At 32.7% G+C, this 25,639-nt stretch overlaps 1 protein-coding gene across 2 annotated transcripts in view; it reads right to left on the reverse strand.

Moving 5' to 3' along the window:
- The window catches only part of TECRL (trans-2,3-enoyl-CoA reductase like), a 115,750-nt gene that overhangs the window by 20,344 nt on the left and 69,767 nt on the right, over positions 1-25,639 (reverse strand). For both annotated transcript variants that reach the window (XM_038556192.1, XM_038556191.1), the window contains exons 6-9: positions 22,258-22,363; positions 20,921-20,993; positions 17,489-17,532; positions 6,040-6,097 (exon numbers count right to left, since the gene is read on the reverse strand). In XM_038556192.1, the coding sequence (XP_038412120.1) occupies positions 6,040-6,097; positions 17,489-17,532; positions 20,921-20,993; positions 22,258-22,363 (281 nt within the window). The remainder of the gene's footprint in view (positions 1-6,039; positions 6,098-17,488; positions 17,533-20,920; positions 20,994-22,257; positions 22,364-25,639) is intronic.

Consider the following 25,639-nt stretch of genomic DNA (forward strand, 5'->3'; position numbering starts at 1 on the left):
CAGATAACACATCAGCTAATCTCTTTTAGTTATAATTCTACAGTCATAATGAAATGTCAGTATGCTGCTTTCAGAACTGTAACTATTGCTAAAATATCAAAGTAAAAAAATATATTAGGTACTGTGCAGATTTCATGTACTGTTCATTTCAAGATAAGGGTAAATACATATGCCATTTAATATTTCAGATTGTCTTGATAACATACATGCAAATGCCTTTGTGTAATATCCATATATTCATCAAAAGAAAAGTGATTGTTATAGAATCTGAATTTCAGAGGTGGAAGATGCACGCAAGATAATCTGGGTTAAATCTAGTTTATGACTGTTCAGCCTCTAGTGTTAGTGGAATGTTCAAGGATCCACAAATGCACACTTCTTCCAGATGTAGTCTATAGATTTAATAACCAATATGTCTCGGACCCTGAAAATGTATATAGATATTGTCTTGTGTATCTATTTTCTGTTAATTTTAAGATGTAAGCCTGGATGTTACTAATTTAATACTTACATTGCGATGAAATGCTTTCTCAATCTATAGTTACTATATATAATAGAGCTTCTATTACATAAAAGTCAGAAGATTTTTTACATTGCAATAGTGCACCACCCAGATTCTTCTTTAGGTAGAAGAGTTTATTCTACAGCTTCAGGGATAGCTGCTGGCAGAAAACTTTCAATTCTCAGCATCCCTATGAAGATTGTCTGGCAGAAGGGAGCAACCTTGTGCCCAAAGTCACATTCATTCTTTGGTGTAGCTTTAATCAAATATTTGATCAATATGGTAAATTGATGACTCAACTCAGAATAACATTGATTGATCATCCCAGCTTTAGAATGCCCCATAGGTTCACCTGAGACTGCCCTTGAAACTATAAGACTCTCAATTTTCTCTCCAAACATGACTTAGTTTTTCCTCATTCATAAAATCACTCTCTAACAGACCTCCTGAATGCTAATATCCACCTTAGCATCTGCATCCTAGAAAACTGAACTGACAGTAGCTGCCACCAGGAATGGCCCAAAAAGCAGATAATGGAATGGCATTTTAAAGTTGAATGACCAACTGAAAAGCCTGCAATGAGTGCTCCCATCATTGACGGTAGATCCCAAACAGATACCTGCTGGTACAAGAGTAGCTGTGCAAATATAAAGCCTTTTTACCAGTGGTGTGCTGATATTCTATACTGGTGGAAAGGAATGCTTTATTTGGTCCAATGGAATTAAGTGGTGACTGCTATCAGTACGCAAGGTAGCTAAAAACTGAAATTGACAATTGGCAATTAAAATCCAACTGCAACAGAGGGCCTCATCACAGAAGCTCTAATCTCTTGGAATGGGAGAAACACAGAAAAAGCTGAACACCAGTCCAAAGACTTACTTGCAATAGTAGTCATGCTCAAAACAAAACAAAACAAAACTCCAATCAAACTAGGTCTGCTAAGTCAAGGTTGGTATTCACAAAATCTTGGTATAGATTCCCATGAACCAAGAGCCTGATGAAGGGGTCATTTTATTAAAAGCCAGCATAACCTCTTGCTTAAAGGCAATACATATGCCACTATGTTGCAAGAAATTCTGTTCTAGGATCTTCTCTATGTCTTCTCTTAACTTCTATGCTATAGGGTAGGCTTACAGAACAATATAATCTACCTGAGGTTGTTCTGGATCTGGTAAGGGAGAAAAAGGATTATTCCCCAATGGACCTATGGAACCCAGCTAGCAAATCATATGAGAATATACATGTGATTGGATTCAGAGAATGCTTGATAAGAAAGGAAAAATATAAAATTGGACAAGGATAGGTTTATGCTGGAGCAGTCTTCTGGGATATAGGAGTTAATGTTCTGCTAAAATGGTACAGACAACTAACATGCACCTAGAAGCATGAGCACAGTAAATGAGGAAGAAATTTTAGAATCCCCATGGCAGGCAGGGGGGAAATATGTCAAATGGCTTAGAAAAGTGGGGATCCTAGATTAGATAGTCTAAATAAGGCTGAAAAGGGAAGGCTCTTTTCCATGGAAGAAAAGTTTTTCTCATGTTCCATATCCCCATGTTCTTTCCCATGTTCCACATAATTTACAGGATATACCATTTTCCAAAGCTATAAGGATGTATTAGTGAAAGGGGCACCACCAGCACTAAGATTAGTTTTGTCTTTCTGCAGTTCCAGGCTGAATATAAGGGCTGTCATTTTAGAACTAGGATGGACTAGTAGTGATTGGGATTTAAGTATCCTTCCTTCCCCTTCTCCCAAATCAAAGGCATTTCTAGCTATAGCACTTAATTGTCATAAGCCAGAATGAGTAGTAAAATCAGAAGAGGCTCGATCTACAAAAAGTTACGGCTAGTTAAAAGTAACACAATGTTCCAAAAAGCTAGCTTATGTTTACCCAACAGTGTTATTTCTGAATTTAGAAATAAATTAAGAGATGGCAGTCCAGAGACTTGGGGCAGCTGACAATATAACATTCCTTTCCCAGTTTTTGGATTTTAATCAGCTGTAAGACACTAAACTCATTGATGGAAGAACAAACTGGGGGACCTCAGGAAGGAAGACTCTGCAATGCCAAGACAAGTATCCAGGAAAATTTTACCCCCAAGATGAGGATCCAGGTAGGGGATCTTGGGTAGCTGGCTCAATTTCTGAAGCATCTCTTGATTTCAGCTTAGGTCATGATCTCAGTGTTGTGAGACCAAGCCCCACACTGGGCTCCACTTTGCATATGGAGCCTGCTTAAGATTCACTCTCCCTCTCCCTCTGCCCCTCCACATTCCCTTTCTTAAAAAAAAAATAAGAATAAGGTTATGACAATAGGTAATCCCTGAGACATTAAATGTGCATGTTGAGGGTAAAAGGAATCTAACAGTTTGTGGAGGAGAAAATTAGTGCACATCCGTTGTTATACTGAGACCATGTACAGTGGTAAAGGCTGTGTACGTACTCTCCCACTAGCATGTCTCTTTTACATTTCCCCCAGAAAGAGAGGCACTCTGGCAACCTGACGGAGTTATTACCAGAAAGTTTACAAAGAAGTGGATCTGTGAAACCTAAGGAAGAGACTGATGCGTGCTGAGATATGATGTCAAGATCCCCATCAAGTATGATGGACTTCATCCATAACTGATGGGACTACTGGTAGCAGGAAGTTTTCAACTCCAGACCCTCCAAGAGGATGGCCTTGACTAAAGACAGCTGTTTTATACTCAGTCATTCACATTTCCCAGAGAGATTTACACTCAAGTAACCTTATTTCTAGTCATTCCAACACAAGACAACTCAGGTAAGTTATCCTAGCTTCAGATACCCCTGTAGAATTAACCAAGGTCACTCGTGAGACAACATCACAGTCTAATTTCCTACTTAGCAAAATTCTCCTTCCCTCCTTCTTTTCTGTATTTTGTAATAAACTTCTTTTAAACTTATTCTATATCAAACTGTGTCTCCTGGGGAACATGTTTTGCAACACCTTATTTAAATAATAAATATTAAATGGTCCCCTATACATAATTTATGACTAAAGCACATCTAAGAAACAGATGTTGCTACAAGGATCAATTAACACATATTGGGGAGTAAAAAACCAGGAACAGTAGAAACTTTTTAAAAGCCAACAAAGGAACTGATAGTTTAAAAAGGAGTTTATGTAAGAAAAAAAGAATGCACTGTATGTATAGAAATCTAAAATTCATGATAAGGAAAAGTAGATCTACTAAGAAAAGGTCTGATACCTGACAGATCAGAACACTGAATATGAAGAACTGAAATGAGATGAAATGATTTGTAAGTAGTGAGACTAGAAGGTTTTCATCTTAGGAAGCACTACTTCCATGAAAGTATCGGAGAGCAGCTCATGAGGAATACATTGACTGGGGGCTTAGGGGAGAAGGAAAAGAAGGAAACATTTCTTTGGAATTGTGGCATTTAGAAAAAAAGAGTGTTTAAAGAATCAAAAGACACAATAAAATAACCCTCCTTCCTTCCAGAACACACTTTAGAGACTCCACTTCAAGCACACCATCCGTAAAAATATTTATTATTTCTCTTTTAGGACAACCCATACACTTAAAAATGAACATAAGTCGATTGGCATTCATATAAGCCTTCTATGTAAGAAAAATAGAAAGCTATTTTTTCCATGCTGATAAAAATACCCCCTAAAAGATAATTGAAAAATTTTAACAGAATCTGCCTACACAGAAGCATTTACAGATACAGAGAACATAGCCATTAAGAATTCCAAAACTCAAAATAGATTTGGCCAAAACAGGAAGAAAAAATTGATGAAAAGTGATTATATTCAAGAAAAAAATTGTAGTAAAAGGAGAAAAGTCATCTCAGTAATATAGACATTTCAATTTGCCTATGGAATGTTTAATAGAATAGGGGATATTAAGATGAAGAAAAACAGCCAAAAACAAATAAAAAGCTAAAAATAGAAAGTAATAGATATATAAGAAATAAAAATATTATATATATAAATATATATATATATATATATATAATTTAACCCCTTGATACAGTCAACAATGCAAGAAAACAAATTTTAAACCATAAGAAAACTTTATGGAAGTTAAAAAAAAAAAAAAAAAGACATGAATCAACCTACTGGAAGATTACATCATGTTTCTGGAAAATTGACCTGAAATTATGAAGTCTAAGACATACCCCACAGAATTAATAGACTTAGTGATAAAGAAAAAGTCTTTGAGTCTCAAGATTAAAAGACCAAGTCAATTAATAAAGAAGAGAAGATTAGATTGGCATCCGGTTTCTCAAGAGCAACATATAAGCAAGATAAAGGATAGAATAAACACTAAAGAAAAAAAGTCTTTTTCTCATGAACAATCCAAAGGCCTGTTTGACTTCAGAAACATGATTTAAAATTTTCATTTTCAAATCATGATACCATAATCCAAGTACATGAAGAAACTTGAGCAAGATGACACAGAGGTTCATAGTCAAAACTAAAATTAGTGATATTCATAACTTTGGCAATATTAGTATTTTTACAGAGTTGTATTGTGTTTCTACACTAAAAGTTTTACAGTTGGGTTTCAAATACAGCCAAAGAGAACTCAGTAAATCTATTAATTTGGATCACTTAAAAATGGCATCCAACCACTCTATTTTTTAATAAAGATTTTATTTATTTATTTATTTATTTATTTATTTATTTATTTATTATTTATTTATTTATATGAGAGAGAGAGAAAGAACTAGCAAGACAGAGCATGAGAAGGGAAGAGAGGGAGAAGTAAACTCCCCAGGAGCTGGGAGCCCAACATGGGGCTCCATCCCAGGGCCCTGGGGTCATGAACTGAGCTGAATGCAGACCCTTGACTGAACAACCCAGGCACCCCTCAGCCACTCTACACTAATGTAAAAGCAGACAATAAGCCACAATAGTACTGTCATTATTCTCTTAATATTTTTCAACAAGAGAAGGTACAAATATTTTCAAATCATGTTATCTATCTATCATCTATCTATCATCTATCTAGCTATCTCTCTCTCTCTCTCTCTCTATCATCTTTATATAGTCATCAATTTAGCTAACAGCTAAATTCTAAGTGTCCTCCTAGGCATTACTGTTTCTAAGCTTTGAATTTGCCAAAGATCGCTTTTATTAGAAAAAGTTTCAGTCACTTGAAATATAGTGGGATTACATAAATTATTATGCAAATTAGATTAAGATTGGGAGTCAAGCTAAGAAATTGACATTAATCACTGGATTTTATACTCCCTTACTTCTTAATCATCTGTTTTTCACATATTTAAGTGAGATTGTCATTTGATTTAGGGGGGCATGTGCATTTTATTTTAGAGAAACCATTATTAGAAAATATGATTTAGTTCAAATATTTTAAAAACTTAGTCATACAGGGGCTAGAATTGGGGCATATTGTCTTAAAAGTTTCCAACTATTGCTTTAAAAATGTTTGCTAAAGTCTTTTTTAAAAATAACTAACATTAAAAAATAATAAATAATAAAAATAATTAACATTGTTTAGAGAAGAAAAAAAGAGACTAACCTGTATGATTGGGATGAGCCAAGATCACATTGATGAAATGATTTCCAGCTTCACAAATCTGTAAAACATTTTAAACTTTTCAGTGTGATCAACATATTCCTCTTTAAAAATTATATTCTATAGATTTACCAACATTCATGTAAGATATTAATCTCAAGTTCCAAGAGATATATTATCACTCTAATTGTAAGGAGAAGGAAGCTTGTATCATAACAATGAAGAAGCTGTTGTAGACATATTGAATTAACCTAATGGATCACTCTGAGTTAGAAACTTTGAAGGTATTATCGATCCTTTTTTTTTTTTTTTGAAGACTTTATGTATTTGTGGGAGAGATAGCAAAGCAAGAGAGAGAGTAGGAGATGAGGGAAGGGACAAAGGGAGAGGGAGAAGCAGACCCCCGCTGAGCAGGAGGTCAGTGCTGGGCTGGATCCCAAAACCCTGAGATGTGACCTGAGCTGAAGGCACATACTTGACTGACTGAGACACCCAGGTGCCCCTATTGATCCGTTTTGATAACTAAGTTCAAATTCCCTTGTTAAAAATCAGGTTGTGCTGATTATATGCTTTGCACTTGATTAGTAGGTAAGTTTCCATGCCATGAAGAGACAAGTCATGTCAGAGGAGATAAGCTTGGCATAGGTTTACACATCCTAAATTTATTAGCACAGGAGCAACCCTACCACTACAAGGATGATTGCATGATTCCCCCCAACCCCCCGCCCCAGTTTCAACTCAGTTTAGAAAACTTATTGTAGTCAGTACTGTCCTGCAAAGACACTTGCTGATTGTCTGTCATCTGACCCCTTGATCATGTACACTGCCCTAGCCATCCTAGTGAATAGGTCACTGTGACCCCCCTAAGAAACTAACATCTCTGGGAATGAGGTTAAAATTGTTCCCAAATTGCAACATGGATCCTCACAAGTTAGTACCCCTTCCTTTGTTACCTATATGCTTTACCTGATTTCTTAAAGAGATTTTATTTATTTATTAGAAAAAGAGAGAGAGAGAGAACATGAGCAGGGTGAGAGAGGGGAGGGATGGATGGAGAGGGAGAAGCAGATGCTCAGCTGAGCAGGGAGCCCACAGTGGGGCTCCATCCCAGGATTCCAGGATCATGACCTGAGTTAAAGGCAGAGGCTTAACTGACTGACCCACGCAGGCACCCCATTATATGTTTTATCTGATTAACACAAAGTATGTATTCAACATTTAAATACTATTTTGTTAATAACAGATTGTTATCCAAAACCATTTGGTTTAAAGTCATCCAAATTTTCACTATAATATATCCCATAAATTGAGCATGTTTTTAACTCAGTATCCTTAATGCTAATAATCTCTTCAAATATACCTGATTTTGTTCTTTTCAAAAATTTCTCTATGGATTTCTTCAGATATAATAGTTTTGTAACTGTAGAAGAGGTTCCTAGTTTCTCAAGTTGTCACTAGGAATAAAAGCTGAATTTTACATTTTCAGATAATAATTTTATAGTTGAACTTATTTCTAGGTGAATGTGGTTAAGACTATGAGCCATTGTTGGATGAATCTATGTTCAAATGCCTCATCTTTTAACTTACTTTCTAGAGATTACATGGCTAAGACATATGAAAGTCCATTTCTTCCCCTAAATGCTAATATTACTTCCTGTCTTATGATGGTTATTTTAGGATGATTAAATGAAATCAAGTGTCTGACATATGAATTACCCAATAAAACTATGATAATTTTAGTTACCAATGTCATTAATTAAAAACTTCTTCAGAGAATTTTCCTACACTGATTAATCTCACTTCTCTAAATTTCTATCTCACACAATGGTAGCACTACAAAACACATAATTACTAAATTAATAATTTGTTATATTTGTTTGGTCTTCACATATATTGCTCATCTTTCAGGCAAATGGCATGTCATACTTATTTTTCATCACTCACAGTGCCAAACACCAAATGGGATATATGATAAAAATACTTATTAATAAGCAAATTAACTTACCAAATCTTTGTGAACAAATTAGATGTTAGAAACTATGGGTTTTCTTCTGGTAAAACATAATCACTTTATGATTATCAGGATTTTAAATTCATTCAAACATCAAAATATTTTCTCCTTCCTACTTTCCACAATACAACTATATCTGAACAACTACTTTTCACAACACAACTATATATAGGCCATGAAAAAGAGCATTTAAGCTTTATTAAGACCACTAGCTATATCCCATAATTTATCATTAGGTGCCCCTTCCCTCCAACCCCCAAATAAACCACATAATGTACTGAAATAAGAAATATGAGAGAAGGGGATAAAAAAGGTGGGAAATAATCCAACTTTTCCATCTATCCACCTACAGTTGAAATGCCTATCTATATGCATTGTAGGAGTGGAGAGAAAAAATCAGCTATATCTATACTATATCCTTAGAAATACTTAGTTTATCATCAACTTAGCAAATCTGTAATGGATTTTAAGGATCTATTTTCAATGCTCACATTAAGCACTGGCTCTAAAACTCTGAAGAATGAATGTGTCCAGTATAGGTTAATTGACCTAGATAAAAGTGGTTGATATAATTTCCTCTTCTGTCAGAGCTGAGTAAGATTAGAAAATTCAGTCAGTGCCGTAAAACTCAATATATGGTTCTCTCGTTGAATAAAATTTCAGAAGCACATTCAGTGTGAAACCCTGGAACATTTCCCAGCATGACTTACACATTTCTATTGGGTTGATTCTTCTTTAAATTAGAAATCTTCATTTAGCATATTACATGTTAACACAACAACTTCATAAATAAAGTTTGAGAAAGTTATCATTAAGGTTTGATTTTTACATTGCTTACATGTTAAATCATCTTATATAGTAAACATGCAGATGTATAGCAGATGCCCAACTTGTAAAGATCCATTTTTATATAATTTCTGTATGGTTCTTTCTTGTAAGATTCAGCAAGCAAATGTTCTCTACTTATATAAGTGAAGACAATGTGTCTATGGAATAAAATCTAAACACTCAAATACAGAATTTGTAGACATCCAAAAGGCTCTCATTTTGTCTTAGTAAAATTCTTTTGGTTTCCACAGTAAAGATAAGTAATCTTTATTTTGTAATCTGATAGTGTTTTATAGGAATGAAAATTATCTATATTATTTCTGTATATATCTATTTTCCCTAAAGTTTTATACATGTTATCATTAATCATTATTTATAATTTGACATAAGTTTATAATTTGAGCAATGTAATGGTCATTTTATTAATATAATTAAAAATTGAATCTGCTAGAATGTTTCTAACACTAATAATCAGATTTGTTTTGAATTTCAGCTATTTTAATTTTCTCTATTTCTAATGATAATTATTATCATGTCATGTCTTATTTATTTTATGTAATATATCAAGAATAAGAAAAATCTTCAATCACTATATAATTATGGAAAATTTCATCGTGATCTGTATCAACTATTATAATCTTGAGAAGTTAGTCTCTAAAGGATAAAACATATTTGCATAGACCTGCTATTTAATAATATAGGCCGATATTACACTCTTTCAGCATCATAAGTTTTATATTGGACTTATGATAACATATCACTATGATAACATTATAAAAATTTATTCTAAAAAAATAAAAATAAAAAAAATAAAAATTTATTCTAATTCCCAATCTTGATTTTTTAAAATTAGGAAACCCATTAATAGACATTTCAATAAAAAGATAACATGCATTATGTTCCAGAATATATATGTCTAATATATTCATTATAGGTTTATCAGAAAAAAATATAGTAACCAATACTTTTATTCATAAGACTTTATTTTTTAAGCAGTTTAAAGTTGACAGCAAAATCAAGGGGAAGGTACAGGGATTTTTTTATATACCCCCGTGCTCCTGCACATGCATAACTTCTCCCATTATCCATGTCCCCCACCAGCATGGTATGTTAGTCACAACTGATAAACATACATTGACACATTATAAACACCCAAAGTCCACAATCTACATTACAGTTCACTCTTGGCATTGTGCATTCTGAGCTTGGACAAATGTATAACGGCACATATCCATCATTATAGTAGCATACAGAGTATTTCCACCATCCTCTTCTTCCTCTCTCCCCAACCCTTGCCAACCACCAGTCTCATTACTGTTTCCAGTTTTGCATTTCTCAGAAATTCATCTATTTGGAATCAAACAGTATTCAGTCTGAAAGGGCTTCTTTTACTGAATAGTATTCTTTTCAGTTTTCCTGGTGTCTTCTCATGGCTTGATAACTCATTACCCTTTAGCATGGAATAGTATTCCATTATCTGGATGGATCAGTTTATCCATTCAGCTACTTTGAGACATCTTAATTGCTTCCAAGTTTTGGCAATTATTTTTTATTTTTTATTTTTTTAAAGATTTTATTTATTCATGAGAGGCACAGAGAGAGACAGACAGAGGCAGAGACACAGGCAGAGGGAGAAGCAGGCCCCATGCAGGGAGCCTGATGTGAGACTCGATCCTGGGTCTCCAGGATCAGGCCCTGGGCTGAAGGCGGCACCAAACCGCTGGGCCATCGGGGCTGCCCAGTTTCGGCAATTATGAATAAAACTGTTGCAAACATCCTTTGTAGGGTCCTGTGTAGACATAAGTTTCTAATTCCTTTGGATAAATATCCAGGAGCACAATTGCTGGATAGTTGAAGTATATTTAAGTTTGTAAGAAATTGCCAAACTGTTTCCCAAAATGACTGGATCATTTTGGATCCCCACAGCAACGAATCAGAGTTCTTGCTCTTGTTCCACATCCTTATCTTCATTTGGTGTTGTCAGTGTTCTGGATTCTAGGCCATTTTAATAAGTTTGTAGTGCTATGTCTTTTAATTTGCATTTCCATGATAGCATATGATTTGGATCATCTTTTCATAGGCTTATTTGATATTTGTGTATCTTCTTTGATAAGGTATCAGTTAAAATCTTTTTTGTATTTTTGAATTGAGTTGTTTGTTTTCTTATTCTTGCATTTTAAGGACATTGTATATTTCTGATAATGATCTTTTATCAGATGTGTTTTTTGCAAACATTTTTCCTAGTCTTTGTTTTCTTCTCATTCTCTTGACATTGTTCTTTGTGGAGCAGAAGTCTTAGTGTGTTTTTAATGAGCTTATCAATTGCATCCTCCATGAATCATTCCTTATTGTTTTATTGTGGTACCTAAAGTCATCTAGATTTTCTTGTATGTCATCATCTAAGAGTTTTACACTTTTGCACTTTGCACTTAGGTCTGTGATCCATTTTGAGTTAATTTTTTGTGAAGTGTAGAAGTTCTGTGTCTAGATTCATTTTTTTCTTTTTGTATGTAGATATCTAGTTGCTCCAGCACCATTTATTATGACTAATTTATTCTATTGTATTATCTTTGCTCTAAACAATACTGGTCATTTTTGAAAATGAATAACTGTAGGGTTCTAAATAAAAGTTCAGCTATTGCATTTATATGATTGTAGGATATGAAAAATAAGTTTTAATAGTTATTTTATGAATTTTTGTGTGGCATGAAATTAAAATTTTATTGTATAAAACCTGCTATACTTGCTATAGGAGAAGATATTTTCACTCGATAAATTAACTCAAAGTATTTGATCTTGAAATTGATTTAATGTTTAAAAACTATTTATTTCTGTAGCCCATCTCATTACCAAATTCTAGGGATATTTTATTTATTTATTTTTAATCCATTGAGCTTTCATGAAATATCATATAACGCAAGAATGTGCACATTTAGTACCAGGATATAGTCTAAAAATAACACCATACAGTAAAACTTTAAAAATAAAAATACTTCATAAATACTGACTCTGAAGTAAATTATTGCTAAAAACATACTTATGATAAAACAAGCCAGCTTGGTGTGCCTATTAAAAACAACAACAACGGGATCCCTGGGTGGCGCAGCGGTTTAGCGCCTGCCTTTGGCCCAGGGCGCGATCCTGGAGACCCGGGATCGAATCCCAAGTCGGGCTCCCGGTGCATGGAGCCTGCTTCTCCCTCTGCCTATGTCTCTGCCTCTCTCTCTCTCTCTCTCTCTCTCTCTCTCTCTGTGACTATCATAAATAAGTAAAAATTAAAAAAAAATAAAAAAATAAAATTAAAAAAAACAACAAATAATAATAATAATAACAAATAAAAAATAACACACACTATGATTTTTTTCAGATATTATTTTTATATTATCTTTAATACTTTATATTTTAGCAATATTTTTATCATTATAGTAGCTGCTGATTTTAATTTATATTATTACTATTTTTACGAGTCAGTTTTAGATGAAAAATAAATAGTTATAAAAATTATAATAAAATGAACTTGCATTAATTTTACATTATTAATATTAAAATGAGTTTTCTAAACAAAATATTGAAGAAGCAATACTCCAACCAAAGTTTTGTATAAAAGTTGATTCCTACTTATGTTATTATTTACCTTAGATACTTGAAGGGATTTGAGAGGAAATCACATTGGAGAATGATGAGAAAATGTGGAGTCCTGAATTGTGTTTTAAATCTTCAATAAAAAGTACTGTCAGTAATTTTATTGGCTTCTATCAACAGTAGGCAAAAGATCAGAAAAATGTGTCACAACTAAACCTGAGCATGCTGCCTGACAATGAAAGCACTTACCTTTGGCACACTTTTCTTTCCTCATTTATCTCCTTCCATAAATACCCAACATTTGAGCAGTTTCCTGGCCTTACTGCAGTTTCTTTTTTTTTTTTTTATTTTTTTTATTTTTTATTTTTTTATTGGTGTTCAATTTACTAACATACAGAATAACCCCCAGTGCCCTCACCCATTCACTCCCACCCCCCGCCCTCCTCCCCTTCTACCACCCCTAGTTCGTTTCCCAGAGTTAGCAGTCTTTACGTTCTGTCTCCCTTTCTGATATTTCCCACACATCTCTTCCCCCTTCCCTTCTTTTCCCTTTCACTATTATTTATATTCCCCAAATGAATGAGAACATATAATGTTTGTCCTTCTCCGACTGACTTACTTCACTCAGCATAATACCCTCCAGTTCCATCCACGTTGAAGCAAATGGTGGGTATTTGTCATTTCTAATAGCTGAGGAATATTCCATTGTATACATAAACCACATCTTCTTTATCTATTCATCTTTCGTTGGACACCGAGGCTCCTTCCACAGTTTGGCTATCGTGGCCATTGCTGCTAGAAACATCGGGGTGCAGGTGTCCCGGCGTTTCACTGCATCTGTATCTTTGGGGTAAATCCCCAACAGTGCAATTGCTGGGTCGTAGGGCAGGTATATTTTTAACTGTTTGAGGAACCTCCACACAGTTTTCCAGAGTGGCTGCACCAGTTCACATTCCCACCAACAGTGTAAGAGGGTTCCCTTTTCTCCGCATCCTCTCCAACACTTACTGCAGTTTCTATAGTATGGCCTCACTCTCCTCCACCCTTGTTAAAAGCTGTGATATATTGTTCCCAGCATCCTCTCCTCTAATCAAAAATTACTGTTCTGTGCCCAAGGTTCTTCCCTGTTCAGTGTTACAGGAGAAGGTGTGACTTTTTGATAAGAGAGTAATTTATTACTTCTCCAAGAATATTTGCATTTTAATAAAAAAAATCTAAATGAGTGTAACTAATAGTGAGACTGAAGACACAGAGGCAAAACCAGGGAGAGGAGTGATTTTCAGTACTTTACAAACCATGTCTTCTACATTATTATTTATTTCCTACATTGTTGAAGACAGTAAAAAATCAGGGAAAAATTCATTTTATGGTGAAGTGCTCAATGTACAAAGAACTGACAAGCCATAAACTGCTTCTGGAGAGTAAAACATAAACTGAGAGGAAAAAATGGATAAAGAAAATAGATTGTTATTTATACAATAGCAAAATATTTAAAATCATAGATTCTATTTTGTTTTGCAGTAGTGCTTTTGTTCCTTTGTGGGTGGATTTGGTTTCAGAGAATAGAGATCATAGAAATATACAGAGATTGGATTATAGTATATCTCCACAATTTCTAGGAGAAAAAAAAAAAAAAACAACCAAAGATCTAAAAGTTGTGGGGAAAGATATTCTGATGTTTTTAAAAATTCGCCTATACTTGATTCTACTTGCTTGATTTTTTTCCTCTTGTAGATTTTGTGATATCAGAACATATTTGAGGAAACAAAGTCTTGTTGAAAATAAGAAAAGAAGACGTGATGAAATAACTTCTTCGAATATAATATAAACATGACAAAATTCACCAAAATCAAAGATTTTCCACAAGAAATTATACTTCACTTTGGAATACATTAAGTATGCATTTTAAAGTGCATTGTTTTGCTTAAAATAGACTTTGCTTAGTATGTTAGAAAACAGAATAGCAATAGAAAAAAAAAGAAGAAGAGGGAGCAGAAGAGAAACTTATAATTTGTAAATGGTTAGTCCACAAAATGGATGATTCACACATGAGTAATTAAGAATTAACTATGACTGTATTTCACAAATTCTAATATATTATCTCCTAACAAGGTGATATTCTGGGTCTACACAATAGCAGAAAAGCAAAATCAACTTTGAAATGAATAATGCATTTTTCCCATGTTAAGGGTGTATATATATCAAGAAATGAAGAACAGGAAGTTTTGCAAACATTAGTAGAAAAATAAAATTAAGATAGGCATTTTCTGGTTATACTTTATATCATACAAGTTTGAGCTATGAATTTCCCCTCTGTTCCTTCTACATAATAATTGATTATATTATATGCTGATAATCTTAATATAAAGTAATTTTAAATGCACTGACTTAAAAATAGGTGCTGTTCTTTCCAAACCATTTGCATACACATTTTTTTGTGATAAATGTGAAAGGCACACCTTTAGATATTCAAGTTATTATGAATGAAAAAAAATAACCTTTGAAATATATAATGTATGCTCACAATAATATAGTAGGCATCTTCAATAGGTGATATATGTGCAAATTCAAACAACTCATCTGTTGTTATATCCTGTATTGGAATCAATTTCTTAAAACTTATATGTTAATATCAAACTTTGTTTATGAAAATTAAACGTGTTTTGCCTACATTGAACATTATCAAGAAATTCAGGGCTAGCGGGAGTTTTTAATTTGTCATCACTATTTATAATTTTAAGAGACTCGTAGTGGCCCTTTTATCTCTTTTCTGAATTTCTATTTGCAATAGAATACAATTACATCCAAAATTTTGACTTTTACATAGTTTTTCTTCATATCCTCAATACTATCTATAAATAAAATCACAGGTTGTTCCTTTTATCTTAATTTAAATCTATGATTGAATGAGTCAAAGTTTGTTATGTGCTTAGAAGTGTGGAATTAAAGTTATCACACTTACCTACTGTCTGTATTGGATGTAGTCAATGCTACCGTTTATCACTATTTGTTTATTCTGACACCTTGGCCCTTATAAGACAACAACTGTGATTAAATTTTATGACTTGACTATTTCTCCTACTTCTTATTTTTTCCCATGTGAAATATATATAAAAGCATACATTAATAAAATAATTTGTGAAGAATAAGCATGAATAGCTTATTTAGGAGGCAATGTCTTTTAAAAGTCTTTGGGGAAAAATGTATATTACAAATTATTAGAATTTTGCCCATTTCCAATTATGCCTCTTTATTTTTCACTTGAAAATATTATGACTGCTATGACAAATGTTTTAAAAAGCTATAACTTTTCCTGGAGTGGCTGGGTGGCACAGTTAAGTGTTCAACTCTGGGTTTCAGCTCAGGTTGTGATCTGGGGGAGTGTAAGATCGCGATCCATGTCAGGTTCTGTGCTCAGGGCAGAGTCTGCTTAAGACTCTTTCTCCCTTTCTCTCTGCTTCCTGGACTCTTCTCTCTTTCTCTCTCTCAAATAAATAAATAAACCTATCTTAAAAAAAATAAAAACCTATAACTTTCCCTAATTTTTTTCTTTTCTTTTTCTTTCTCTTTTCTTTTTCTTTAATAGATTCATTGCTATACCACATTTGAGAAAAGAAAAGGAATCAAGAATGCTATGTAAAATGGGAGATGTGTAAATACTACACAAAACTAGCAGAAAACAAGTTGCAAAAATGTATAGTGGCTAACATTTTAAGGAGGAGAAAAACGAAATAACAGATATGAACATCTAAAAATGTGTCAAAATGAAGACCAAGTACGTGGCTATTATTTTATCACTAATTAATTCTTCCAGTTGCTCAAATTTACTGAGTAGTTAATATTCAGAGATCATTACACTTGGTACAATGTAGGTTAGCAATAAAGGCATCAAAACAAACTGAAGTCTTGCTATCTATGAATAATATACACATGTGGAAAATTAAAAGGTGGTGATAGTTTCTACAAAACCACAGCCAACAAGTAGAGGATGTTTTTAACGAAATTATTAACTAAAATACACACATTGGTTCTCATGAGAGCTTTTAACAAAGTGAGTGTGATTTGTGCCTAGTATGAAATGGTGGGATATAATTTATTCAATACCAATTTCACAAATGGCATAGACTTATATATGAATCAAGGAAATTTAATCAATACATCAGGAACAGGAATTATGGGATTAATCTATCAAGGATAGGAATGAAGAAGAACATGAACAAAGAATAAAAGCATGGGTTATTTGGTGGAAGAATATGGTGTATAAAGCAAAATGTGTTGAATGAAATAATGCATTTCAGAAATAATAAGCTGTTGTAATCAGATTGATGTGTACCTAATTCAAACAATGTATATGTAAAGTTAAATAGAATAATCTAAATAGCTGGATTGTGAACACTTAGAAAATCCCTGTGCTTTATTCTAAAAAGTAGATTTTGTTTTCATTCAGAATTAGTTAAATTAACAATTATGCCAAAGTGATTTGATGCTTATCTGTTAGACTCCTGAAACTCGCTTTTAGGCTTCTGCAAGTATATAGACAATAGAAGTATTACTAAGTATGATTTTTTCAAATTCTACTATATTTCAAATTATTCTAATCATCCTTTATAGATGATTAGAACATTTTTACTAAAAGATCTGGAGAGTTGGGATGCCTGGGTGGCTCAGCGGTTGAGGTCTGCCTTTAGCTCTGGGTGTGATCCCAGAGTCCGGGGATCGAGTCCCACATCAGTCTCTCTGCAGGGAGCCTGCTTCTCCTTCTGCCTGTCTCTCTCTCTCTGTGTCTCTCATAAATAAATAAAATCTTTAAAAAAAAAAAAAAAAGATCTGGAGAGCTAAAAAGAAAAATTTAGAGAGCTAATGCCTTAATTCGAGGTAATTGCTTGACTTACTGCACTTAATACCATTAACTATATAATATAAAAATAGATGATATTTTCTACATGTGAAATCCTCAAATATAATTTGTTTTGCATTCTTAATAGCACTACAATGAGAGCATGAATAACAAATAATATAAATAATACATACCAAAAAATTGATAGCAGATACTGTGACTTGGCGGTTACCAAATGCTAGAAAGTAGGAAAGAAGATGCCATGAAGACATTCATATTTTGGAAAACCACACTATAAACATAGTTCAGGCAACGTTTATTGGATATTGTTATCCTCTAATCCAGAGTCTGTGGTGTATGTAATTGGCCTTTTGGAATAACACGCTTTGCAATCTAAAGGGGTGAAAATATTTTTGCTTTCAACAAGTACTTTTTTTCTAATCACATAATTATATTTAGAATACAAAAGAAATCTACTTTTAATTTGTATCATTAAATTCTTTGAAGGATGATTTTATCTCTCATTTGTCACTGTAAAAACACATATCAAAATATATGATGGCACCCAATAATATGCTTGCTTTTTAATGTTTAACAGCAAAAATAAACATGCTAATAACAATTTTTATATTTTGCATTATGTATTATTTTTATAAATATTTTATATTTATATTTTAAGCATTATCATTTGAATGTATTTTATATTATAAGTGTTTTATATTTTTTATCTAAAAACAAATATATGAGGCAAGTATTAATGTCCTCATCTTGAAATAAAGAAGAATATAGGTTATATAAGTTCCCACATCATATAGAGTAATAAAGGTGTCCTAAAGTCACCTTTCTCATGGTAGAGAAGTGGAATATACCAAAGGACCACACATAAAAATTTCTGATAAGCTCATCATCTATATTAATAGTTGCATTTCTTTTTTCTGTTTATGTGTATACATATAAATTATATTTATGTAGTAAACATATTTGCAAGAAAACATAACACCTCATCTTAAATTTTGCATATTTTATAAGTATATTTAAAGGTTTTTCTAATATTATCAAAAGCTCATTATAAAGGATACAGCAGCATCTGCACTATAATGTTTAATGTGGCTAGCTCTAAAAATTATCTAGCTCTAAATATTATCTAATTACTGCAAAATTAGCGGTACTTTATGTTTATGTGTAAATAATACTACCTCAAACATCTTTCTTCCTGTCTTTTATGGAAGTTCCATTTCCATTGGCTAGCAATTTAAAAGTATAATTTATTCAAAAGTTATATAAGTATCTATGCATGGATATATATACATACATATATATTTCTGTATATAAAATATGTGGAATTGTTGGAAGTTTTGTTTTTATAAAGTGCATATATTTAATTATGAAATAAAATACATTAATGGAGTAAATTTGTGAAATAGATAAAGATGTAAAGGAAAATGCATTAAAATCCCATTATCTGTGGTAAAACATTTAAAATTCAGATTTTCCCTTAGAAGGATACATATTTGTTATACACTCTTTATAATATCTGATAGAACAATTTTATAATCACTTATTCCTTAATATTACATTTGCCATATAACTAAGCACACTTTCCTATAATTAAACATTGTTCTCTAGCTAAATCGAAATATTTTTTTATTTGTGTCTACTTCTAGACAAAACTTAGTTCATTCAACAATAGTTGTTAGGACTTTATATGAGAGGCACTATACTGTGTGCTTGTGGTAAATCAATTATAAACTAAGCCCAAAGCAACTCTTATCTTAATGCAAATTATTGTCTGGCAAGAAAACAAATAATAATCACAAAATAACAAATGGAAGTTGCAACCCTGATAAGTGTTACAAAGAAAGATCTATATAGTATTTAATGTAAAAGCTAAAATGAAAGATTTAATCAGGGATATCATAGAGGACTCTCTAAGAACATTGTGGAAGTCTAATTTAGAAAATGAATAGATATTAACACAGACAAGAGAGGGGTCCAAAACATTTCATATAGGAGGGCAGTGAAGATATACTTCATTTTCATTTTTTAAATGAGAATAAATATGATGTGATAAAAACAGGTAAAGGGACAAAGAATATAATTTTTAAATATTTTTAATATTTATTTCCAAAATGCAAAGTTACAGATAGAAAAAACTTTCTAGAAAAAATTTCAGCCATCATTAAAACTTTTTATAATTTTTTATAATTTTTATAATATTTCACATTTGGCAGAAAAAAAAAACAAATGGGTTATTTTTCCTTGATTGATGTTGATACCAACATTTATATATTGAGTTTTCTGAACATATGCATTCCATTTTGCAGTTAATGGAATATTCCTACCATTGGGTAGTTTTCAATTATGATAATGTTTTCCTATTTACTTTTAAATATTTTCAAGAAGTATTAAAAATTACCTCCTTAATGGTATATGTGGTGGGAATACATAATATGTTGTTTTTTTATTTAAGTCAATGTGTGTAAATGTACAAATGCCATTAATTTTATGCAGCCAAATCTGTTGAGAATAGGACTATACATGATATTTATTCACTTTCCAGTTGGAATCAGTATTGTAATGCGATATATGTTTTCACAGAATTTGAGTCCTACTTATAATTTATGCATTTAAGAGTCTTGAGTACAGTAAAATTAGACTTTCAGGGGCTCATTTTCCTAATCTATAATCAGGAATATTAGCATTTATATAATAATGTTTCTCATTACAAAAGAAATAGGAAATTTACAATTATTGACAAACATTAAGTTTTCAATAAATATTTTGCATATCTTAATAACAATCAGCTTCTATTATTTTGTATCAGATACCTAGAATGTAACATCTTTCAGAGGCTCTTAAACATACTGTGGGGCAAAAATATCTATTGGCTAATGTTTGAAAATTAGTAGGTACATCTTCTGATAAAATATTTTTTTAAAAAATGAGAGTTATATGATTTAGAAAATTTTCCTCTTCAATATTCATAGTCAATTGTTAGTATTTAGAAGAATTCAAGTTTTGAACATTGGAATGATTTACTTATAGTGTGCTCAACTAGATTTGCTGATTTTACCAAAGATTCTGTTGTTGGTACTTCAAGCAAAGATGTTAAGATGGTTTAACTTATTTTATAAAATCTGAAATAAAGCTTGGAATGCCTGGGTGGCTCAGTGGTTCGGCCTCTGCCTTCAGCTCAGGGTATGGTCCTGGGGTCCTGGGGTCAAGGCCCACATCAGGCTTCCTGCAGGGAGCCTGCTTCTCCCTCTGCCTTATGTCTCTGCCTCTCTGTGTGTGTGTGTGTCTCTTATTGATAAACAAATACAATCTTAAAAAAATAAAATAAAAATAAAATAAAGCTTGACTACTCCATTTATTTCTAATTATTTCAAACTTTATAAGCACCAGAATTAGATCACAAAAAATAACTGTCAATTAAATGTGAAACCTCAACCCTTGTAGCACCAGAGTCCTATGCAGGCTCTATCCCAGGACCGTGGGATCAAGACCTGAGCCCAAGGCAGATGCTCAACCACTGAGCCACCCAGGTGCCCCTTCTGTGTAGTTTAGAAAACGGCTTAGATGCTGGCAATTTAGGATGTGTTTAATTAGAAAGAAATTCTACATACATGGTGGTGTATACCGTGGATGATTAATATAGTATGCAATCCAAGAAGTAAATCCCCAATAAAAGGCACAGCCCTACAAATAAAGCATAATAAAAGTTAGGGAATATATATAAAATCCATCATATCATTTGAAATCTTCCCATATACTTATGTCACACTGCAGGGTTTTTTTTTTTTTTGCATGAAAAATGCTATGTTTTAAGCAAGATAAATGAAATGCTTCCTCACCCAATAAAGTACCATTTTACAAGTACCCATTTGATATCACTAAGGAAAGGCATTACTTTGCTCAACCCTTATTAATATAAATGGATACTTAGAGTATAAGGCAAATGTAGCAATATATTTTAGAAATATTTTTCAAGAGTGGTTGTCTATTCAGTAATCAATATGAATGAAGTAATAAAATAATAATGCATTACATAAAATATCTTAGTATTAATTTTTCAACCGTAAATGAATAAAATAATGAATTATTTAATCATTAGTAAAACATATCTTGATAGATTATAAAGGGGAACGTCCTAGTTTCTAAAGTCCTAGGCTATAATACTAATCTTGTACTGAAATGATAAATTTTAATACCTTCTGCCAGAATAGAAGCTAGTCTAAGTGATTTTTGAGGTTTGGGAGTTTATTGTTTTATTACAATGACAACAATATAAAGGCTTGTTGAATTTTTTACAAAACAGATATTTGCCAAAAAAGGACTTTTTTAAAAAAAGGAAATATTTCATATTGAAAGTAAATTTTAAATTGGAAATTAAAAGTAACTGGAGTTAGAATTGGAAAATTGAATTGCAGCATGTTATCCGATGTGCATTTCCATTTCAGTATTTCATTAAACTTCCCATTTTCTTGACAGCTATTTGATGAGATGGTTATTAACTCCCTGCATTCACCATTTTTGGAAGAGCAAAGACACTGTCATCAAACTGACAACTGTCATAAGTGCAGGGTATAGTTTCATCATTGTAATCACACAGATGTATTTTTACAGGAGGGTTCATATATGACATCCCTCTTCCTCAAGAGGCACTTAAAGAATCTGAATTCAATGCTAAATATTTCCAAAATTAAAGGCGCCTGAACATATGCTGCTCTAACAAAAGGACACGGCAAGTCTTTTATGTAGGATTATTGGTTCAGAGCAGCTCCAGTGAAATAGGTCACTCAGGACATGGCATTTCAGAAACGGATGTTTAAGATATACTGACATGGTTGAACAGAAAAATCTAAGCATGAGGGAAATAAACATGATTGTATCATTTTATGGATGACCCAATACACAAAATTTCTCAGTGATAATTAAAATTACAAAACATACCAATCCCCACCTTTATCAAATTTTTCAAAGGTGTATGTCCTGCAGAAACTTTATGAACAAATAAGGTTTCCAAAAGATATCGGATATAGTGTATACAATGACAGAAGCAAGCCAAGCTAGAAAGAAAATAAAACATAAACATATTAAGTTCTCTTCCATAGGTCTGGCTTGCCTTATGCATAAGACATTTTTGTTAGTTTACTACATTATAATTTATTAGGAAATGTTTCCAATAATCAAAACACTAATGTTTCTTTTAATATTTTTACCCTAGAAATTTTCTAAATTTATTTCACAATAACAGTATGGTCACAACAACAATCTCTATAAATCTACTTCTGATGATACTCAGAATAGTGTATAATACCAGTCATAATCTATATGCTCACATCTACCCCAGGAATATATAATAATTATAATTTTAGTCATAGCAAAATGTCTCAAGAATAAAGCAGAAAATGTACAAACTTTCTTTTTATTTTGCTTTTTTTTTAGTATAGCTGATATACAATGTTATGTCAATTTCATGTGTACAACATGGTGATTTAACAAGTTTTACATTATGCTATGCTCTCTAAGTGCACCTGTCATCTATCATCACACAATGTTATTAAAATATCATGACTATATTCTTTATGCTGTGCCTTTTACTCTTTTGATGTATTTATACCATAGCTGGAAACCTGTGTCTCCTAATCCCTTACCCCCACTTTGCCTGACTTCCCCACTCCTCTCCCCTCTGCCATTGGAGACAATGTGGATGGACCTAGAAGGCATTATGCTAAGTGAAATAAGTCAGATTGAGAAAGACAAATACCATATGATTTCACTCATGTGGAATCTAAAAAAAAAAAACACAGCTGAATAAACACACCAAAAAGCAGAATCAGACCTATAAATACAGAAAACTGATAGTTGCCAGAGGGGAAAATTTACAAGTTTTAAAAATACCCCAAATCTATTTAGAATTCATCTGACATTTTATAGTATTCAGAATAACGTTTTCATTGTCTGGTTGCCCTTTAGCAAGAACCATACATTTAAAAAGTTTGAATTTCATTTTTCATGGAGTCAATGCAGCTTTTGTTTTGTTTAGTTTGTTTTATGTTTGGTTTTTACCTACCAAATGAATAGTAATTTTTTTTTTTGTCTCTTTGCATGTTTGTTTTTGTTGCTGTTTTTCTAATTACCACCTCTTGTTGCTTTTTATAAAACTATTGTTTTAAAAGCAAATGTCAGATGTGATTTACAGGAATACATTTTCTTGCTTATACGTGAAATATATTTCCATTAAAATCTGTACTGATTTTGTTAAAAATATAAAATTTCAAAAAATGTGGTTGTTATGCAAGAAAATCAATGTGGATAAAAAATTGCACACTTAAATCAATAGAGTTTGAACTTAAAAATCAGTGCATCATTTACTCTATGTAAAATCAAACATTGAGTCTCTACGGGGAGTTTATTTTAACAGAATGAATTAATGATTTCTGGTTAATAATAACAGTGACTTTAGGGAAAACAAATGATAACCTGCCTATGTCATTAGGGAATTTATTATTATCCATTAATTCATAAAAATATAACTGTGCACATTTTAGGGGAGAGACATGTTCTATGTGTGTATATCAATACACAATAGGCAAATTCTATGAGAAATGAGAGGACCAAGTGTGAATATCTCGAGAGACAGAGCTTTCTAGACCATAAGACAAGCAAAGGGAAAGGTTCTGATTTAGGAAAAGGTTTAAGCCTTGTAGGCTTAAAAGATCAATAAGGGAAATGAATATCTCTCCTACCTTGTTGGTTCTTTTTAGGAGTATTTACAAAAATATTTGAGTGTAAAATTTTCCACTTTGTAAGAAAGTATAAAGTGAGGTTATACCCAGCTACATACTAGAACTCTAAATGAAAAATTTTATTTCATGCTGTGATTAAATTAGTTAGCTTATTATTCTAATGTTTTATTTTACCAGCATAGCACATACAGCTGTACTCACTATTTGGATATATGTCACTCTGCACATACTTTCCATGTCTGATTCCATTCCACAATATTTCTATTTAATTATGGTTGACTTCTTTTCAAATATCAACTCTTCCTCTGTGCAGTGCTAAACTGATTGAACATCCATAAATAGGTTTGGGCCAATTCTTTTTTCCAATCATAATATTCAAAAATATCACTTATTACCTAAGTTTCAGGACAGGGGGACTGTGAAAGAAAACACGGTCTTGAGGTACCTGGTTGGTTCAATCAGTTAAGCATTTGCCTTCAGCTCAGGTCATGGTCTCAGAGTCCTGGGATTGAGCCTCATGGCCTCCCTGCTCAGCACAGAGTCTGCTTCTCCCTCTCCCATTGTCCCTCATCTCTCCAGCTCATATTCTCTCTCTCCCTCTCTCTCTTTCTCTCTCTCTCTCTCTCTCACACACACACACACACACAAATAAATAAAATCTTAAAAAAAAAAAAAAAGAAAACAGTCTCAATTTTATAGAGATATGCCAGGTTTCTATTGTGGAAGAATATGAAGACAATATTCAAGTAAAATGTTGAAGATATAAGAGATTTTGCTAATAATGGACTTCAAATTGCAGAAGGCCCATGCAAAAATTCCAGGAATTGGGAAGAACTCAGTGAAAGCAACACGGACTGTGGTGTTTATTGAGCTAGAGTATGAGAGAAGAGGGATGGCTTGAAAGTATGGGGTTAATGATATGAGGGATCTAAACCAGAATATGAGCATGCAAACCAATGTATCTTCTTGCATTCATGGAAGACAGTCAAACTGTCCATGCTGTGTATAGGAAAGGTTTCAAACACTGCTTTTCCACTCCTCATGATGGCAGTCAGAATTTCTTTCTTTCTTTTTTTTTTTTTTAGCAGTCAGAATTTCTTATGGAGGTGTGGCATCAACCTCAGTGTAAGGAGTTCACTTGACCCCATGGTGGGAGAGACCTTGACACTTTCAAGTACATATCTTCTAATTTAACTATTGTTGATTGAATAAAGAACATCTGGTTTCACCAAGCTGTGGACCCTCTTTTCACTACTTGACAGGGATGGAAGTACTGTAGGAAATACTGCCTTAGTTCTCCTGTGCGCAGGTTTCTAAGACAGTCAAATAATTTTGTGGTAGTTGAGTCACATATAAATCTGAGCCGAGCAGAAAAATACTTTTGATTCTGTGAGATGATTCAAAGTCATTTTGGATAATTAACATTAGATTATGTGGCAACTGGACATGGCATTGGGCACTTGATCTTCTTAACCTTGGGAAATGGTAATCATCCATCCTAAAATTGAGTTGCCTTAGAAGCTGTGTGATTATTTTATAGGTCTCTGCTAGACACTTAAATTTCACAAGTAGTTTGTGTGTTTGTGTGTTTGT

The sequence above is a fragment of the Canis lupus genome, chromosome 13 (genome assembly GCF_011100685.1).
Source record: "Canis lupus familiaris isolate Mischka breed German Shepherd chromosome 13, alternate assembly UU_Cfam_GSD_1.0, whole genome shotgun sequence".
NCBI classification, from domain to species: Eukaryota; Metazoa; Chordata; class Mammalia; order Carnivora; family Canidae; genus Canis; species Canis lupus.